This window comes from Salvelinus sp. IW2-2015, linkage group LG1 (genome assembly GCF_002910315.2).
Source record: "Salvelinus sp. IW2-2015 linkage group LG1, ASM291031v2, whole genome shotgun sequence".
Taxonomy (NCBI): domain Eukaryota; kingdom Metazoa; phylum Chordata; class Actinopteri; order Salmoniformes; family Salmonidae; genus Salvelinus; species Salvelinus sp. IW2-2015.
The window spans coordinates 11,129,972-11,147,934 of NC_036838.1; the positions used below are offsets into that span (position 1 = coordinate 11,129,972).

Genomic DNA, 17,963 nt, shown 5'->3' on the forward strand with positions numbered 1-17,963 from the left:
CCCTGTGAAGAGACATGGGTTACAAACTTTTCAGACACACCCCTCTCCCTCCACTATATAAAGCCATTGACAAAAATATAACCTTCTGTTCCGAGGAGATGAGGGTGACGATCCCATGTCAAAATGGTTCAGATAATAACTACATAACTAAGCCAACATCAGCATGAACTTTGGTTGTGAATGGTATGAACTTTGAACTCGTATTCACTACAGAAGTGATACCTCCTAGCCGTTGAGTTAGCAACAGCTGCTACAAACGCAGGTTAGGAAGGACAGTCAGAGTATCCGTCTACTACACAACGACGTTACTACAACGTATCCAGTGACCACCAGAGACATTCTTCAAAGGACAGAGGACTCGGGTTGGCGACACGGTCTTCCATCTACCACCAACCTACTGAAGCGCAGCTCAGAGTAAATATTTATTGCATTTTCCTTTTCCAAATGGGCGGTAATTTAGAATGCATAWGATACTGTATTTACGATAGCACAGCTTCGCCTCTGTTCCAGTCTCCCGCTCTTTCACCAAAACCCAGCCCCTTTCCTTTGTGTAACAAGCTGTCATATCTATTCCGCCCGCTAGGGACGTTTTCCTTTATGACGGCAATTTGTAATCAAGTTATGATTTAATTGTGTATGTGTGATTAGTTAGGTATTTAGTAAATAAATAATTAAACCCAATTTTGTATTGCTGATTCAACTTGTTAGCCAGGATTCTTGCAGATAACCAAGGATTTACAACTTTCAGATGAGACTGAATAAGATGACGATTAATGTTGACTGCTATGGATGTAAAATATTATTAAATCTTTAAGAGTTTATTCGGAAGATAACAGCTCTATAAATATACTTTCGTGGTGTCCCTCTCTAGTTAATTACATTTACATGATTAGTTCAATCAGGTAATATTAACTACGGAGAAATTATTTTATAGAATAGCARGTCATAGCAATTAATCCGGCAAAGCCAAAGACACGACAGCATTTTGTTGTATATGTCTGTTTGCCAAAATAAATTCAATTTAAAAAAAGCTTTGTGTGCGCATGGAACATTTCTGGGATCTTTTATTTTAGCTCATGAAACACCGGACCAACACTTTATAGGTTGCGTTTATGTCTTCGTTCAGTATACATTTCTCCAGTACTTTTCTCAGTGTAGCCAGCCTACTTTTTACTCTGGTACGAGTAACTTCAAGCAAAACATTAGAAAATGTAGCAGGCTACGTTCTTCCTATGATAAACATTAGATGGCCGGGCATTGTTTTTGCATAAAAGAATTTGCTTTTTCAACGTAATTTCATTTTCTGCCAGCCAAATAACATTGCACTTCTGTTGTCATCTGATGAAAATGAAGCTATTTTCTGCTGAATGTGTTGCGGTAATGTATTTTCTGTGAAGAAAAACTGTAGTTGCATATCCCTGATCACTCTATTGATGCAAACTTTTAATATAAAATGGGACCCCTGTCAATACCCACCTGGACTCACCTGCTTCCGCTTTCTCCCATTGTGCTATTTACAAACAAACCCGTGACTAGGTCAACTGTTCTGGGGAACTAAGGTAAGCGTCATAATGTAAAATAATGTAACAGGGGTCAAATGAAAAAACGTGATCTGCTTTATCTCTTAACATTTTGCACAAGATGACTGCAGGTATTTACTTAAAAAGTAGCTACAAGTATTAAAATGTATTGGGAAAAAAAACATCCTGTGGCTTTTTCCAAATACACCGGTGTACAGTATACCGCCCAAGCCTAATTATCGGAGATTTATTCAAGTTTTATCAAGTAAAATGATTTAGGATTAAAGATTCATAACATAGATTTTATAGGCACAGGTATTTTATTGGTCTTTTTTTATAGATATTTAAGTGTAGCGGGACAGATGCAACTATTGGTTTGTGCACGTTTAATTACAAAAGTGCATTACAAAATTACAAAAAAGGTATCTTTAGAACCAAAACTTCACATTTCTAAATGTTGCCAACTGTTTGCTTTGTGATAGCAATGTCCATTGTTGAATATGATTATAGTAACATTTGAAACATCAACAATCCAAAGCATTTTAAGTGTCTCTCAGTTCATCCCAACAGTCTAGAGTGGCTTTCCCTCCTCCTCTCCTCGACCTTCACTTACCTAAAAACGTGGGATAGGTGAAAGACACATGGCCAAGACCCAATTCCCAGTCCATTTTTTCCCCCACATAGAGGCAGATGAAGGAGACGAGACCATTTTAGACTATTGACATCCACTATGAGCCGGTTTCCCTGACACAGATTAAGCTTAGTCCTGAACTAAAAAGCTATTTCAATGGAGATCAAGAAAATAGACAATGTATTTTATTCCAGGACTCGGCTGAGCCTGATCTGTGTTTGAGAAAATATCCCTATATGTCAAAGTGAATCCTTCATCAGGAGTTGGCAGGCTGATCTGGAGTTGAATCAGGGTTGCTCTCCACCAGGCTCTGCACACGGGCCAGGATGATCTCGTTGGAGCTGCTACAGTCTTCCGCTCCGTAGGGGGCGCTCACTGTCAGCACGTTGGCCACGCACAGCATCTCGCCCTTCTCTTCCACGGGGATGCGGTTCTTTTCCAGCCACAGGCGGAGGCTCTCTTTCCTGTGCCTCACTTCTTCCGGGCCAAGGGCGTGGGCTCCTGGGGGTGTGAAAATGACCCTCAGCCTCCCCGCCGTTTCTTCATTGCCCTCCTGGAGGACCTCTACTTCCTGCACTGCATGGCCTGTCACAACTCGGACCGTCGGCGTGCCTCCTTTCTCCTGGAAGGTCACTAGGACTATACTGGGGGAGGGAAAATAGGTAATGCATTGAGTGTCAACTCAGCCGATATACACCCCTTTCAAAGCAACAATCCTGGTATTGTCTATGACTGAGTCACATCAAAAATATCACACTGTAGCTAGGGATAGCAGTTACGAAGTAGGATGCTCAAACTTAGGTCTCATAATAGAGTGGTGTCGTCACGTAGCTAGGTACCACACTATATAAGTAGGAGAAAAAACTGACAAATCAGTGCATTGGTATATTATTTTCATATGATAGTTTAAGCTATCCATCAACAAATTGTGCACATGGCCATTGGGGAAGAGTACTGGGAAGGTGACGAAGTTACCTGGCAGATACTGGATCAACGGTAAAAACCCAACCATGATGTTGTTGTTTCTCGTGCGCTGTCACTTTGACCTCTTTGTTGACATATTTACACCACTCCAGTGGCTTCAGTTGACGCCACGTGTCCATTACTATTTCAATATACTGACCGAGAATAAGCTACACTGGGCTTTAATCTCCAAATCATGTGATTGAGCTGGCTACTGGATAGCTGGATTGAGCCCGTGATTAAATTTGTCCGACGGTCAAATGTGTTGTAGAAAACAGTGATACAATTCCAAAGGTTCCAGCCCGAAGAATTAAATACCTCGTTACACATTACTAACCTCTTCACCAACCTAATACTCTACTGTGTGATTCATGGTATGTACTATGGTATGAAATATGAGTAATTTAGCAATTTATTGCATTGCACGAGTACATTTAGTGACCCGTCATGTCTCTGACAGTCCTCTCAGGACCCGTCATGTCTCTGACAGTCCTCTCAGTTTGACACACGCATGCGCAGATTGATTGTAAAGCGGGCCTTGAATCATGTCAAGACACGGTCGAAACGGAGGAGGTAAACTAAATAGCAAAACAGATTTTAACTTCACAAAAAGATAATCTAACGCATGTTCAATAGTAGACAAAATACAGTATTCGTGAAGAGAATCGCATGCTTAGTTAACTATCTAACGTTAGCTACATTAGGCGTAACGTTACTTAGCTTTCCTAGCTCTTGCCCTAAACAAGCACACCCGATTCTCTAATCAATGCTTATGTAGCTATTTTTCGATCAAAATGTTTTAAAGGGGCAATCTGCAGTTGCTACATCCATTTGTGGACGTATGAATGAATGAAATGTGCCCATTGTTTGTTGAAGAATTGAATGGTGCAATATGCGGAAATCTCTCCGCCATTTCCTGGTTGCTAAAATTCTAATAGTTTGCGACAAAACAAACAGTCGTTGTGTAGAGAATCATTGTACCATCTAACCCGCTGTGAATATATTTTCCATAACAAAAAGTTACATATTGCAGCTTAAATGCCTCATGACCTTAGTTCAACTGTTGTACCCCATCTGAACCCAAAATATAAGTATGTTTTACTCCAATGTTTACAAACAATGTAAATGTTAACAAATACTAGCTATAAAGCCTCAAAACAAGGTTAAAACTATAATTTTGATATCATAGGATGGTCATTCCTTATATCCATTGCTCTATGAATTTGAGATGGTTTACATTTCTACAGCCKCACCCCTCAGCTTTTTAACAAAACAGGGGCGGGGAAAGCTTTGTTATTAATGCCATACATTTGTTTGGAAAATTTCCTCTCACAAGCCAGAATGTTGAATTACTTACATTCCTACAGACAACCTGTAAAGTGAGACAATATATTCACAGGAAAGTATACTTACATTAACTTTTCAAGGCGCTGGTGGTGCGTTCAGATTCTTCACCTGAAGCATGCGCAGAACCATGTAAACACATGCACGAGCTCGGCAAGTATGCATACTTCAAGTGATAGAAATCTGAACGCACTACCAGCGCTTTGAAAACTTTGTATTTATACTTCCTGTTGATATGTCTCACATTCCTACCTGCAAAAGGACCAACCACATGGACAACCGGGAAAGTGAGTAAAAATATCATTTTATCTGTGTCATAGCCGGCCGTGACCAGGAGACCCATGAGGCGGCGCACAATTGTCCCAGCGTCATCCGGGTTAGGGGAGGGTTTGGCCGGCCTGGATTTCCTTGTCCCATCGCGCTCTAGTGACTCCTTGTTGAGGAACCAGGTGCCTGCAAGCTGACTTCGGTCGTCAGTTAGACGGTGTTTCCTCCAACACATTGGTGTGGCTGGCTTCCGGGTTAAGCGAGCAGAGAAGCAGTGCGGCTTGCCAGGGTTGTGTTTCGGAAGACGCATGGCTCTCAACCTTCGCCTCTCCGGAGTCCGTAGGGGAGTTGCAATGATGGGACAAGACTGTAACTACCAATTGGATATCATGAAAAAGGGGGTAAAAGTACAAAAAACAAAAATATTATTTTATTCAACATTCTAGCTTGTAGAGGTCAGGAGAGGAAACGTTCCTGATCCAAATGCCAATTTCTGCCTGACGTAGAAATCAATGCAATTCAACTTTGGGTCTTTAGGCTAAACTGCTGATTGCGGCTTTAAATATATCAGTAGTGATTAGTAGACAAGTTGAATTAGGTGTGCTAGCTCTGGAATAGATCAATAACATGTAACATCTGTGGTCCACAAGACGTTTGAGAACCACTGATAACGTTAGTGTAGCTAAAGAGTCTATGGGTTAAGGTGCTAAACTCTTACTACTTTTGTAGAGGGCAGCTCATGAGTCAGAAATGGTCCGCAAAATTGGACCTTATTTGCAGTTTAATTAGGCTAAGTAACAAAAATAAACAAAATCCTCACCTCACTAGCCGTTCTACCTTCTGTCTTAGTTGATGTGTTGACTCGTTCACCACAGCCAAACATAGCTACGCTTGATGAATACACCATGCCTCTGTAACGTTAGTTGGTGTCATAAAGAATTCAATGGTTATGTATGACATATGTTAGGGGATGGATTACATCTAAATTCAAAGAGCAAATTACACGTTCACTTGGCAACTAATGCAAATCAAACATGGCCCTAGGCCTAATCATAACCCTATAAACCTTTTGTCTTATCATAAAGAAAGGGAAAGGGGGATACCTAGTCAGTTGTAAGTGAAAGTATTCTGAAAGTATTCAACTGAAATGTGTCTTCCGCATTTAACCCAATCCCTCTGAATCAGACAGGTAGCAGATTGTAGAAATTGATAAATTACTAGATGTTACACAATCTAGTAGCAAGGTATGGAGATAAGGTTGATCCTTTGCCTAATTTATCACATTTTCAGGCTTCAAATAGGTGATACGTAATTTTATTTTATTTATTTATTTAACCAGGTAGGCAAGTTGAGAACAAGTTCTCATTTACAATTGCGGCCTGGCCAAGATAAAGCAAAGCAGTTCGACACATACAACAACACAGAGTTACACATGGAGTAAAAACAAACATACAGTCAATAATACAGTAGAAAAATAAGTCTATATACAATGTGAGCAAATTAGGTGAGATAAGGGGGGTAAAGGAGGTCATTGCAGTAAATCACTACATACAGCTCATTGTCATGTGGAAAAGCACACAATATTATATTCATATGAATGACACTAGTAATTTTATTTAGACCATAGCATGAGGAACTGCTATGCTAACCCTATGCTAATTAATCACTGACCTCAATACATATGGGATGCCTTGAGAGGGCTGCATTTCAATGTGATTTTTACATTTGTGCAGTTACTTCCAGCAACCCTTTTGATACTGAGCTTAGGGGAGTGGGAAATCAAAGGCCTCTCAGAACAGAAGTCAGCGAGTTGCAGCAGTGGTGGCACCTCTTTCTGTTTTTCCTTTGCAGACTCTAAGATTTACGTCGGTAACCTGGGCACTGGTGCAGGGAAAGGAGAGCTAGAGCGGGCGTTCGGYTATTACGGACCTTTAAGAACAGTGTGGATCGCTAGGAACCCCCCGGGCTTTGCCTTTGTGGAGTTTGAAGACACCCGGGATGCAGAAGATGCGGTCCGAGGCCTTGACGGCAAGTAAGTGGTACCTCAAGACTTCAGACTTTGCCCCCAAGTTTAGCCTACTTTCCAAGACCTACAAGCTGAACGGGCTCAAAGGGCACTTGTGTTGTTGACGTTTGCCAATCAATAATGTAATTTGCTCTTTGCAAATATTGAAGGATTTTATTGGTTTAGGGACATCTATCAGTAGAAGGTAAGCAGGTAGCTGGTATTATCTTGTTACTCATTTGCTACTATCCAGATCATACACTTAAGGTATGTTCCTAAATGCTTGTTACACTTTAGATGGGTTTCCTTAAGTCCTCTTTTTAAAGTGAACTATGCCATTGTGCAATTTGCTGACTGTCGAACTGACTGTTTTTTAGGTTGATTTCTGGATCTCGAGTTCGAGTTGAATTATCTACAGGGATGCCGCGGCGATCTCGGTACGAGCGTGCGCCCACCAACCGGCCCTTTGACTCCAACGACAAGTGCTATGAGTGTGGTGAGCGGGGGCACTATGCCTACGACTGCCACCGCTACGGTCGACGCAGGAGGACCAGGTAAAGCCTCCTTAACCAATGCATCAGATTTAGCTTGTTTTGGTCTTTTCTTATTTTGATAGTTGTGGCTTATTTTCCATTGTCTTGATTTTTCAGTGTCTTATGTAGATAAAAAAAATTAAGATGATTATTATACTATCATACAACCTGTTGTTGCAACTTTTGTCTCTCCGTCTGTCACTTAATCCCTTTTAAAATATGGAAATACTTCTGAAATGTTATGTGGGTTTTTTTTGTTAACAACTCACCTGGTCAAAACATTTCAGGTTTCGTCGTTTGATTCAGAGTGTCACGATCCTTAACGATTTCATGAGGCATCTAGCAAATTCCACACTTTCGATCCTATGACCATGGGGTTGATCGATCAGCCAGACCTCCCCTTCTCAAGCAACTGCCACTTCTAGCTGCACCTTAAAGATTTCATAGAGGGCTGACAATTCACCAGATGATTTGGTTATCAATTTGAGCCTGGGGTTTTGTAAAGAGGACAACCAGGTAGACCATGGTCCCGTCTAGACAAATCGCCTTGCATCTATCAAGTCTCAATCAAGCGATTTGGCTGTCAATACAATCATCATCGTTAGAAATCGAAGAACACGACTAGATGCAGAGGTCGGCTGATAGATACTTCTAGAACGCCTAGATCTGCTCGAACCTTGGTCCAAAGTGGGTCAACCGGGCAAACTCGCAAGGTTTATTTCAAGTACCAATTAATGTGTTTTTATCTCCAATGTATGACTTGACAATAACATTCCTCTCTTCCACTCTTCACTAGAGAACTGAAAGGCCTGCTTTAAGCAGGATACGTTAGCTCCATGAACAGCTATGTCTATATTAGAGGTCGACCGATTATGATTTTTCAACGCCGATACCGATTATTGGAGGACCAAAAAAAGCCGATACCGATTAATCGGCCAATTTTTATATATACAATTGAAGTCGGAAGTTTACATACACCTTAGCCAAATACATTTAAACTCAGTTTTTCACAATTCCTGACATCCTAGTAAAATCCTAGTAAAAATTCCCTGTCTTAGGTCAGTTAGGATCACCACTTTATTTTAAGAATGTGAAATGTCAGAATAATAGTAGAGCGAATGATTTATTTCAGCTTTTATTTCTTTCATCACATTCCCAGTGGGTCAGAAGTTTACATACACTCAATTAGTATTTGGTAGCATTGCCTTTCAATTGTTTAACTTGGGTCAAACGTTTCGGGTAGCCTTCCACAAGCTGCCCACAATAAGTTGGGTGAATGTTGGCCCATTCCTCCTGACAGAGCTGGTGTAACTGAGTCAGGTTTGTAGGCCTCTTGCTCGCACACGCTTTTTCAGTTTCTGCCACAAATTTTCTATGGGATTGAGGTCGGGGCTTTGTGATGGCCGCTCCAATAACTTGACTTTGTTGTCCTTAAGCCATTTTGCCACAACTTTGCAGTATGCTTGGGGTCATTGTCCATTTGGAAGACCCATTTGCGACCAAGCTTTAACTTCCTGACTGATGTCTTGAGATGTGTCTTCAATATATCCACATAATTTCCCATCCTCATGATGCCTCTATTTTGTGAAGTGCACCAGTCCCTTCTGCAGCAAAGCACCCCACAACATGATGCTGCCACCCCGGTGCTTCACGGTTGGGATGGTGTTCTTCGGCTTGCAAGCCTCCACCTTTTTCCTCCAAACATAAACAATGTTCATTATGGCCAAACAGTTCTATTTTTGTTTCATCAGACCAGAGGACATTTCTCCAAAAAGTACGATCTTTGTCCCCATGTGCAGTTGCAAACCGTAGTCTGGCTTTTTTATGGCGGTTTTTGGAGCAGTGGCTTCTTCCTTGCTGAGAGGCCTTTCAGGTTATGTCGATATAGAACTCGTTTCACTGTGGATATAGATACTTTTGTACCCGTTTCCTCCAGCACTTTCACAAGGTCCTTTGCTGTTGTTCTGTGATTGATTTGCACATTTCGCACCAAAATACGTTAATATCTAGGAAATAGAACGTGTCTCCTTCCTGACCGGTATGACTGCTGCGTGGTCCCATGGTGTTTATACTTGCATACTATTGTTTGTACTGATGAATGTGGTACCTTCAGGCGTTTGGAAATTGCTCCCAAGGATGAACCAGACTTTTGGAGGTCAATTTTTTTTTTCTGAGGTCTTGGCTGATTCCTTTTAGATTTTCCCATGATGTCAAGCAACGAGGCACTGAGTTTGAATGTAGGCCTTGAAATATTGACCCACTGGAATTGTGATACAGTGAATTATAAGTGAAATAATCTGCCTGTAAACAATTGTTGGCAAAATTACTTGTCATGCACAAAGTAGATGTCCTAACCGACTTGCCAAAACTATAGTTTGTTAACAAGAAATGTGTGGAGTGGTTGAAAAACAAGTTTTAATGACTCCAACCTAAGTGTATGTAAACTTCAGACTTCAACTGTATATATGTAATAATGACAATTACAACAATACTGAATGAACAATGAACACTTTTATTTGAACTTAATATAATACATAAATAAAATCAATTGTCTCAAATAAATAATGAAACATGTACAATTTGGTTTAAATAATGCAAAAACAATGTTGGAGAAGAAAGTAAAAGTGCAATATGTGCCATGTAAAAAAGCTAACGTTTAAGTTCCTTGCTCAGAACATGAGAACATATGAAAGCTGGTGGTTCCTTTTAACAGGAGTCTTCAATATTCCCAGTTAAGAAGTTTTAGGTTGTAGTTATTATAGGAATTATAGGACTATTTCTCTATACCATTTGTATTTCATATACATTTGACTATTGGATGTTCTTATAGGCACTTTAGTATTGCCAGCCTAATCTCGGGAGTTGATAGGCTTGAAGTCATAAACAGCGCTGTGCCTCAAGCATTGCTAAGAGCTGCTGGCAAACGCAGTAAAGTGCTGTTTGAATGAATGCTTACGAGCCTACTGCTGCCTGCCACTGCTAAGTCAGACTGCTTTATCAAATCATATACTGAATTATTATATAATAAACACACAGAAATACGAGCCTTTGGTCGTTATTATGGTCAAATCCGGAAACTTTCATTTTGAAAACAAAAGTTTATTCTTTCAGTGAAATACGCAACCATTCTGTATTTTATCGAACGGGTGGCAACCCTAAGTCTAAATAMTGCTGTTATATTGCACAACCTTCTATGTAATAATTATGTAAAATTCTGGCAAATTAATTACGGTCTTTACACAGTTCGCAACGAGCCAGGCGGCCCAAACTGCTGCATATACCCTGACTCTGCTTGCACTGAACGCAAGAGAAGTGACACAGTTTCCCTAGTTAATATTGCCTGCTAACATGAATTTCTTTTAACTACATATGCAGGTTAAAAAAATATATACTTGTGTATTGATTTTAAGAAAGGCATTGATGTTTATGGTTAGGTACATTTGTGCAAAGTAAGTGCTTTTTCCGCYAATGCGCTTTTGTTAAATCATCACCCATTTGGCGAAGTTGAAGTAGGCTGTGATTCGATGATAAATTAGCAGGCACGCATTGATTATATGCAACGCAAAACAAGCTAGTTAACCTAGTAAGATCATCAACCATGTGTAGTTAACTAGTGATTATGTGAAGATTGATTGTTTTTTTAATAAGAAGTTTAATGCTAGCTAGCAACTTACCTTGGCTCCTTGCAGCCACAAGGTCCTTTTTATGCTGCACTCGCGTAACAGGTGGTCAGCCTGCCACGCAGTCTCCTCGTGGATTGCAAATGTAATCGGCCATAATCGGCGTCCCAAAATTGCAGATTAACGATTGTTGTGAAAATTTGAAATCGGCCCTAATTAATCGGCCATGCCGATTAATCGGTCGACCTCTAGTCTATATAGTGACTCCTACTACCAGTACCATTGCACGTGTAATGCTAAATCTAATGTAATCCCCCTCTTTTTGTGTGTTGATTTGAGCCAGTGTCAGAGCATCAGTGGGCTTAGGGTGATTGTTGTTGTCAGAGGCCAGGTCAGAATTAAAGACAGACTGAGGCAGTGTTATGTGGGGCTTCGCGGGGCCTGCTCTGAACTGTCCATCTTTCCCTCCCCACCCCTCGTTTGGATGTGGTTTAGGTCCCGGTCTCACTCCAGGTCCGGTGGGAGGAGGTACTCTCGCTCTCGCAGCCGGGGCCGTGGCAGGAGGTGAGCATTCTTATGCACATTTTTCTCGTTCCAAAGGCTCTGTTGTCCAACTTCCTCGGAAAAGGGTCACATCAATCATCGATGGAGTTCCTCAGGGGTCTATTCTTGGACCTCTTTTTTTCGTAACACATATAATGAAATAAAAATGATTGTACAGTACATTCAGAAAGTATTCAGACCCCTTGACTTTTTACACATTTTGTTACTTACAGCCTTATTCTAAAATGTATTAAATTGTTTCCCCCCTCATCAATATCTCATTTACATAAGTATTCATACCCTTTACTCAGTACTTTGTTGAAGCACCTTTGGCAGCGATTACAGCTTTGAGTCTTCTTGGGTATTACGCTACAAGCTTGGCAAACCTGTATTTGGGGAGTTTCTCCCATTTTCTCTATTTTCTCTACAGGCATCACTGCACAGCTATTTTCAGGTCTCCAGATATGTTCGATCGAGTTTAAGTCYGGGCTCTGGCTGGGCCACTCAAGGACATTCAGAGACTCGTCCCGAAGCCACTCCTGCATTGTCTTGGCTGTGGGCTTAGGGTCGTTGTCCTGTTGGAAGGTGAACCTTCGCCCCAGTCTTAAGATCCTGAGCGCTCTGGAGCAGGTTTTTTTCAAGGATCTCTCCGTTCATCTTTGCRTCAATCCTTACTAGTGTCCCTGCCGCTGAAAAACATCTGCACAGCATGATGCTGTCGCCACCATGCTTCCCCCGTAGGGATGAAGGCCTCATTGGTGGAGTGCTGCAGAGATGGTTGTCCTTCTGGAAGGTTCTCCCATCTCCAAAGAGGAACTTTGGAGCTTTGTCAGAGTGACCATTTGGTTCTTGGTCACCTCCCTGACCACAGCCCTTCTCTCCCGATTGCTCAGTTTGGCCGGGCGGCCAGCTCTAGGAAGAGTATTTGTGGTTCCAAACCTCTTTTAATTTAAGAATGATGGAGGCCACTGTGTTCTTGGGGACCTTAAATGCTGCAGAAATGTTTTGGTACCCCTCCCCAGATCTGTACCTCGACACAATCCTGTCTTGGAGCTCTACGGACAATTCCTTTGATCTCATGGCTTTGTTTTTGCTCTGACATGCACAGTCAACTGTGGGACCTTTATTTAGACAGGTGTCTGCCTTTCCAAATCATGTTCAATCAATTAAGTTTACCACAGATGGACTCCAATCAAGTTGTAGAAACATCTCAAGCACGATCAATGGAAACATGATGCACCTGAGCTCAATTTCGCATCTCATAGCAAAGGGTCTGAATACTTATGTAAATAAGGTATTTAAAAGAAATTAATGCCAACATTTCAACAAATCTGTTTTTGCTTTATCATTATGGGGTATTGTGTGTAGATGTTGTTGATGTTTAATCCATTTTAGAATAAGGCTGTAACGAAACAAAATGTGGAAAAATGGAAGGGGTCTGAATACTTTCTGAATATACTGAGTGTGTAAAACATTAGGAACACCTTCCTAGTATTCAGCAGCACCCCCTTTTGCCCTTAGAACAGCCCCAATTTGTCGGTGCATGGACTCTACAAGGTGTCAAGTGTTCCACAGGGATGGTGGCCCATGTTGATTCTAATGCTTCCCACAGTTGTGTCAAGTTCTCTGGATGTCCTTTGGGTGCTGGACCATTCTTGATACACACGGGAAACTTGAGCGTAAAAAAKCCCAGCAGCATTGCAGTTCTTGATACACTCAAACCGSTGCGCCTGGCACCTACTACCATACCCCGTTCAAAGGCACTTACATCTTTTGTCTTGCCCAATCAATCAAATGTATTTATAAAGCCCTTTTTACATCAGCAGATGTCACAAAGTGCTATACAGAAACCCAGCCTAAAACCCCAAACAGCAAGCAATGCCGATGTAGAAGCACGGTGGCTAGGAAAAACTCCCTATTCACCCTATGAATGGCACACATACACAACCCATGTCTCAAGTCCTTCTTTAACCTGTCTCTTCCCCTTCATCTACACTGATTTAACAAGTGACATCAATAAGGGATCATAGCTTTCACCTGGTCAGTCTATGTCAGGGTTCTCTAYCCCTGTTCCTGGAGAGCTACCTTTCTGTAGGTTTTTGCTCCAACCCCAGTTGTAACTAACCTGATTCAGCTGATCAATCAGCTAATTATTAGAATCAGGTGTGCTAGATTAGGGTTGGAGGGAAAACCTACAGGATGGTAGCTCTCCAGGAACACGGTTTGGAGAGCTCTGGTCTGTCATGGAAAGAACAGGTGTTCCTAATGTTTTGTGCACTCAGTGTAGAGTAAATTGTCATTACACTGTTATGCTGTACACAACTCCATATACTGCATGCATACATACATTCACCACAGATACATATACAGATTTGTATGATAGAGTAGTTGATCAGGGATGGCAGTGCAGAGTTTACCGGGTCTGAATGTATGTTAGCTAACAGCTTTTGATATTTATGTTCTAGATCAAGATCCTTCTCTCCACACCGCTCTCGTTCTCCTAGAAGATCTAGAGCCCTTACCCCCAAGAGATCAAGGTAAATTGTAGAAAAATGGACTTGCTTGCATTATTTAAAGATCCCACATTGTGTAAAACAATAACATTGTTCACTTATTTAGTAAATGATGGGTGTTGATGCTTTCCCCCCTAATTTATTTTTAGATCTCGATCAAAGTCCAGATCAAGGTCTAGGTCACTTTCTCATGCAAAGACCAGGTGAGAAATATAACTGTTTCAAWGCTCTGATCAGCATTGCATTGCTATTGTCATGCAACAGTTTGTGTCAATCCCCAAAGATTGTCACTACTGCAACAAAATACAATTTTGTGTTGGTATTGACAGTTTCGGGTATTACAATTTAGACATTTGTCCCCTTGATATATTACATCACTGACTTAAGAGACTAAAGCAGGTTCCTCATTCCATGGAGGGCATAGTGTCTGCGGGTTTTCCCTTTAGATGAAGAGAGAGACAACCAGGTGAGGAGAGTTACTACGTTGAACAAAAATATAAACATAACAAGTGTTGGTCCCATGTTTCATGAGCTGAAATAAAAGATCCCAGAAATGTTCCACAAAAAGTTTCTCTCAAATTTAGTGCACAGATTTGTGTACATCCCTGTTAGTGAGCATTTCTCTTTTGCCTAGATAATCCATCCACCTGACAGGTGTGGCATATCAAGAACCTGATTAAACAGCATGATCATTACACGGGTGCACTTTGTGCTGTGGATAATAAAAGTCCACTAAAATGTGCAGTTTTGTCACACAACACAATTCCACCGATGTCTCAAGTTTCGAGGGAGCATGTTGACTGCAGGAATGTTCAGCAGAGCTGTTCCCAGAGAATTAAATGTTAATTTCTTTACCATACGCCTCCTCAATGTAATTTTAGAGAATTTGGCAGTAGGTCCAACCGGCCTCGCAACCGCAGACCACGTGTAACCACGCCAGCCCAYGACCTCCACATCTAGCTTCTTCACCTGCGAGATTGTCTGAGATGAGCCACCAGGACAGCTGATGAAACTGTGGGTTTGCACAACCAAAGAAAGTCTGCACATATTCTCAGAAAKCGTCTCAGGGAAGGCAATCTGTGTGCTCGCCTTCCTCACCAGGGTCTTGACCCGACTGCAGTTTGGCGTCGTAACCAACTTCAATGGGCAAATGCTCACCTTCAAAGGCCACTGGCACGCTGGAGAGGTGTGCTCTTCAAGGATGAATCCTGATTTTTAACTGTACCAGGCAGATGGCAGACAGCCTCGTGTGGATCGAGTGGTTTGCTGATTGTGAACAGAGTGCCCCATGGTAGCGTTGGGGTTATGGTATGGGCATGCATGAGCTACGGACAAAGGGACACAATTGCATTTTATTGTGATAAATTATAATTTTTTCACAATTGGCAATTTGGATAACCAGAGATACCGTGACGAGATCCTGAGGCCCATTGTCGTGCCATCCARCCGCCACCATTACCTCATGTTTCAGTATAATAATGCACGGCCCCATGTTTGGGATGCTCTGGATCAACGTGTACGACAGCGTGTTCCAGTTCCCACCAATATCCAGAAACTTTGCACAGCCATTGAAGAGGAGTGGGACAACATTCCACAGGCCACTTTTTTTTTGGTTTGTTGAAGATATGTGACCAACTGATGCATACCGTATCTGTATTCCCATGTGAAATCCATAGATTAGGGCCTAATGAATTTATATKAATTGGCTGATTTCTTTATATGAACTGTAACGCAGTAAAATCTTTGACATTTTTGCATATTGATTTATATTTTTATTTTGTGTAATTAGTGACCTAATTTCATCAATCAACTACAAGGGAAGAGCAAAAACCCGCAGGCCCTCGGCCCTCCGTAGAATGAGTTGAAGTGAGGCCTAAAGCCTTGTTCACACTGCAGGCCTTAATGCTCAAATCAGTTTTGTAATGGTGACTGTTCAAACAGCAAGTTACAAGTGACCAAATCYTACTTGCCCTTTTGTGCTGTCTGTGCCCAATAATGTTTCTACCATGTTGTGTGCTGCTGCCATGTTGTGTGCTGCTGTCATGTTGTGTTGCTACCATGCTATGTTGTTGTCTTAGGTCTCTCTTTATGTAGTGATGTGTGTTCTGTCCTATATATTGTTTAATTCCCAGGCCTTTTGGTAGGCCGCCATTGTAAACAAAAATGTGTTCTTTACTGACTTGCCTAGTTAAATAAAAATACATGTGTGTGTTCAGATAGCAGTCTTGCTGACATGGCTACACTAGTTGTCATAGTAACGATGGGTGTGTGTGCAGTGGTGTAGGCTGATTGGTGGTGGTGCTCGTGCTTCCTATTACTCAGAAGTTTTGTAGCAATCCTAAGGTGACAGCAATGCCTGCCATGGACTTTTACCCAGTTGCTTTGTATGTTCAAAATCATAGTGTAAGAACACTTTTAAAGCCTCAGGATAAGATGATCCAACTTTCCAAGCTAGTTCTTTTTGGCTAGCCGCAGCAGTCAACTAGCTAGCAAGGTAGCTGTTTAGGTTTGTAGTACATTCACTAATTTGTTTATAAGCAATTAACAAGCTAGCTAGCTACAACGTCACGTTCTTGTCAAACTCAACAAAGTATCTTGAAGGCAAATAAATCGGATTTGACTGTTCAGAGAAGTCGCATTGCCAGCAATCAGATTGAAGGTGGTTTGCAATGGTGGCTTGAAATATCAGATTCCATGTAGCTTTTGAATGTTCAGACTGCAGGAAAAGTAACAGAAGTGATCTTAACCCATTGGTGGAGATAAAAACAACAATGACCAACAAGAAAAAGGGACACTAGAATATGAATGCCTTGTATGTTTACTTCTTCAGGTCTGGTTCTGTGGGCAGATCCAAGTCTGGTTCCCCCACGAGGAGGTATGCAGAAGTCTTGAGTCTGACCCCAATTTTCTTTCCACCATTCTGCTCTCTATACGAGCTGTGGAACAGTTTGACAAATGCATGATAAGCAGCAAAACGAGACAACGAAAATGTTGTCCGTGCGGGAGGGCAATCGTTATGCATGGTTACAGTTAACGGTGTAGATGCATGATGGTTCATTAAGTCAGGCTACTTAAGCATTACATGTGAAAGGTAGACTGCAATAGATCAACAACAATTACATTCACATCTTTAATTCAATATGTGAAAAATGTATTAAGAGGTTATTTGAATTGTGTTCTTTAAATTCATTTTGCATGACGAACTTATATTAAATGCATGGTCTTTAAATACTTTGCTTGCTACAAATTGCCGCTGTCGAAGTCTTGTAAGAATGAGCTCTAAAATGAAAATTCTATTTTAAATCCCAGCTGTTCAAAATCTAAAGCTTCACCTCAAAAACTAAGGTGCGTTTTTCCTCCCAGCTGAGGTAATGACTTTAATGTGGGGTTAATGCACAGCAAAGAAATGAAGAGGGGAAAGCTAACTTCTGTTTTTCTCTCTTTCAGCCACTCTACCTCGAGGAGTCCTCGTCGAAATGGCAGCTCGGAGAGGGACGACTGAACTTGGGACGTTTTTGTTTCTTTATGTTAGCATCTCTAGTGACTAAGTTCTTTGTAAACCCATTGTATTGTATCATTTGAACATATGTGGTGTTGTTAATTTCCTTCTGAGGCATATTACTGACGGTTCAAGAAGAAGCAATGGGGACCCAGTTTGGAATGCTGTTTTGTGTTTTGTGTTTTAGAAATAGTTGTTGGTTAATAAAGTATATTTGATTAAAAATGGTTGTGATACTGTTTTGGTGCTGTGTTGTCCATCTGGGCACAGTTGGTCTTTATATAGCACAACTAAATGAAATGGTTGATAAATTAAATGTTTTGAATTGAGGGATACCTATAGAGGGCAATGTTGCACTTGCGAAATGTGCTCTTTGAATTTTGAACTCAGGATCAGAGCACACTGCTRTTGTCTTATCCTTGATACCAAATAGCTACTACTACTACTTTAAGCTCTTGCCTCTACAAATCGTAGGTTAATATTTTATTTCAGACATGTGACCTACTTGTGTACTTATGTACTGAC

At 41.2% G+C, this 17,963-nt stretch overlaps 2 protein-coding genes across 8 annotated transcripts; one reads left to right on the forward strand and one right to left on the reverse strand.

Moving 5' to 3' along the window:
* Positions 1-1,598: 1,598 nt before the first annotated feature.
* gemin6 (gem (nuclear organelle) associated protein 6) lies at positions 1,599-3,554 on the reverse strand. Its single transcript, XM_023983272.2, has 2 exons — positions 3,127-3,554; positions 1,599-2,795 (listed from the first exon to the last, which is right to left on the reverse strand). The coding sequence occupies exons 1-2, from the start codon at positions 3,252-3,254 to the stop codon at positions 2,408-2,410; spliced, it is 516 nt and encodes a 171-aa protein (XP_023839040.1). The 5' UTR covers positions 3,255-3,554; the 3' UTR covers positions 1,599-2,407.
* A 40-nt stretch (positions 3,555-3,594) lies between these two features.
* On the forward strand, positions 3,595-17,663 carry LOC111961152 (serine/arginine-rich splicing factor 7). Of its 7 annotated transcripts, none has more exons than XM_023983251.2 (9): positions 3,595-3,687; positions 6,577-6,757; positions 7,108-7,284; positions 11,379-11,447; positions 13,892-13,963; positions 14,089-14,142; positions 16,770-16,814; positions 17,249-17,284; positions 17,387-17,663. In XM_023983251.2, the coding sequence occupies exons 1-9, from the start codon at positions 3,660-3,662 to the stop codon at positions 17,439-17,441; spliced, it is 717 nt and encodes a 238-aa protein (XP_023839019.1). In that variant the 5' UTR covers positions 3,595-3,659; the 3' UTR covers positions 17,442-17,663. The 7 variants fall into 7 exon arrangements, with proteins under 7 accessions (XP_023839019.1, XP_023839031.1, XP_023839036.1 ...); XM_070443925.1 differs by lacking the exon at positions 3,595-3,687 and adding an exon at positions 4,664-4,745; XM_023983263.2 differs by lacking the exon at positions 16,770-16,814.
* Positions 17,664-17,963: the final 300 nt, after the last annotated feature.

Excerpts from the sequence above, each read along its gene's own strand:
- gemin6 (XM_023983272.2), bottom strand. The coding sequence starts at position 3,254 with ATGGACACGTGGCGTCAACTGAAGCCACTGGAGTGGTGTAAATATGTC. Across the intron at positions 2,796-3,126 it reads GTTGATCCAGTATCTGCCAG|TATAGTCCTAGTGACCTTCC; the intron begins GTAACTTCGTCA and ends TCCCTCCCCCAG.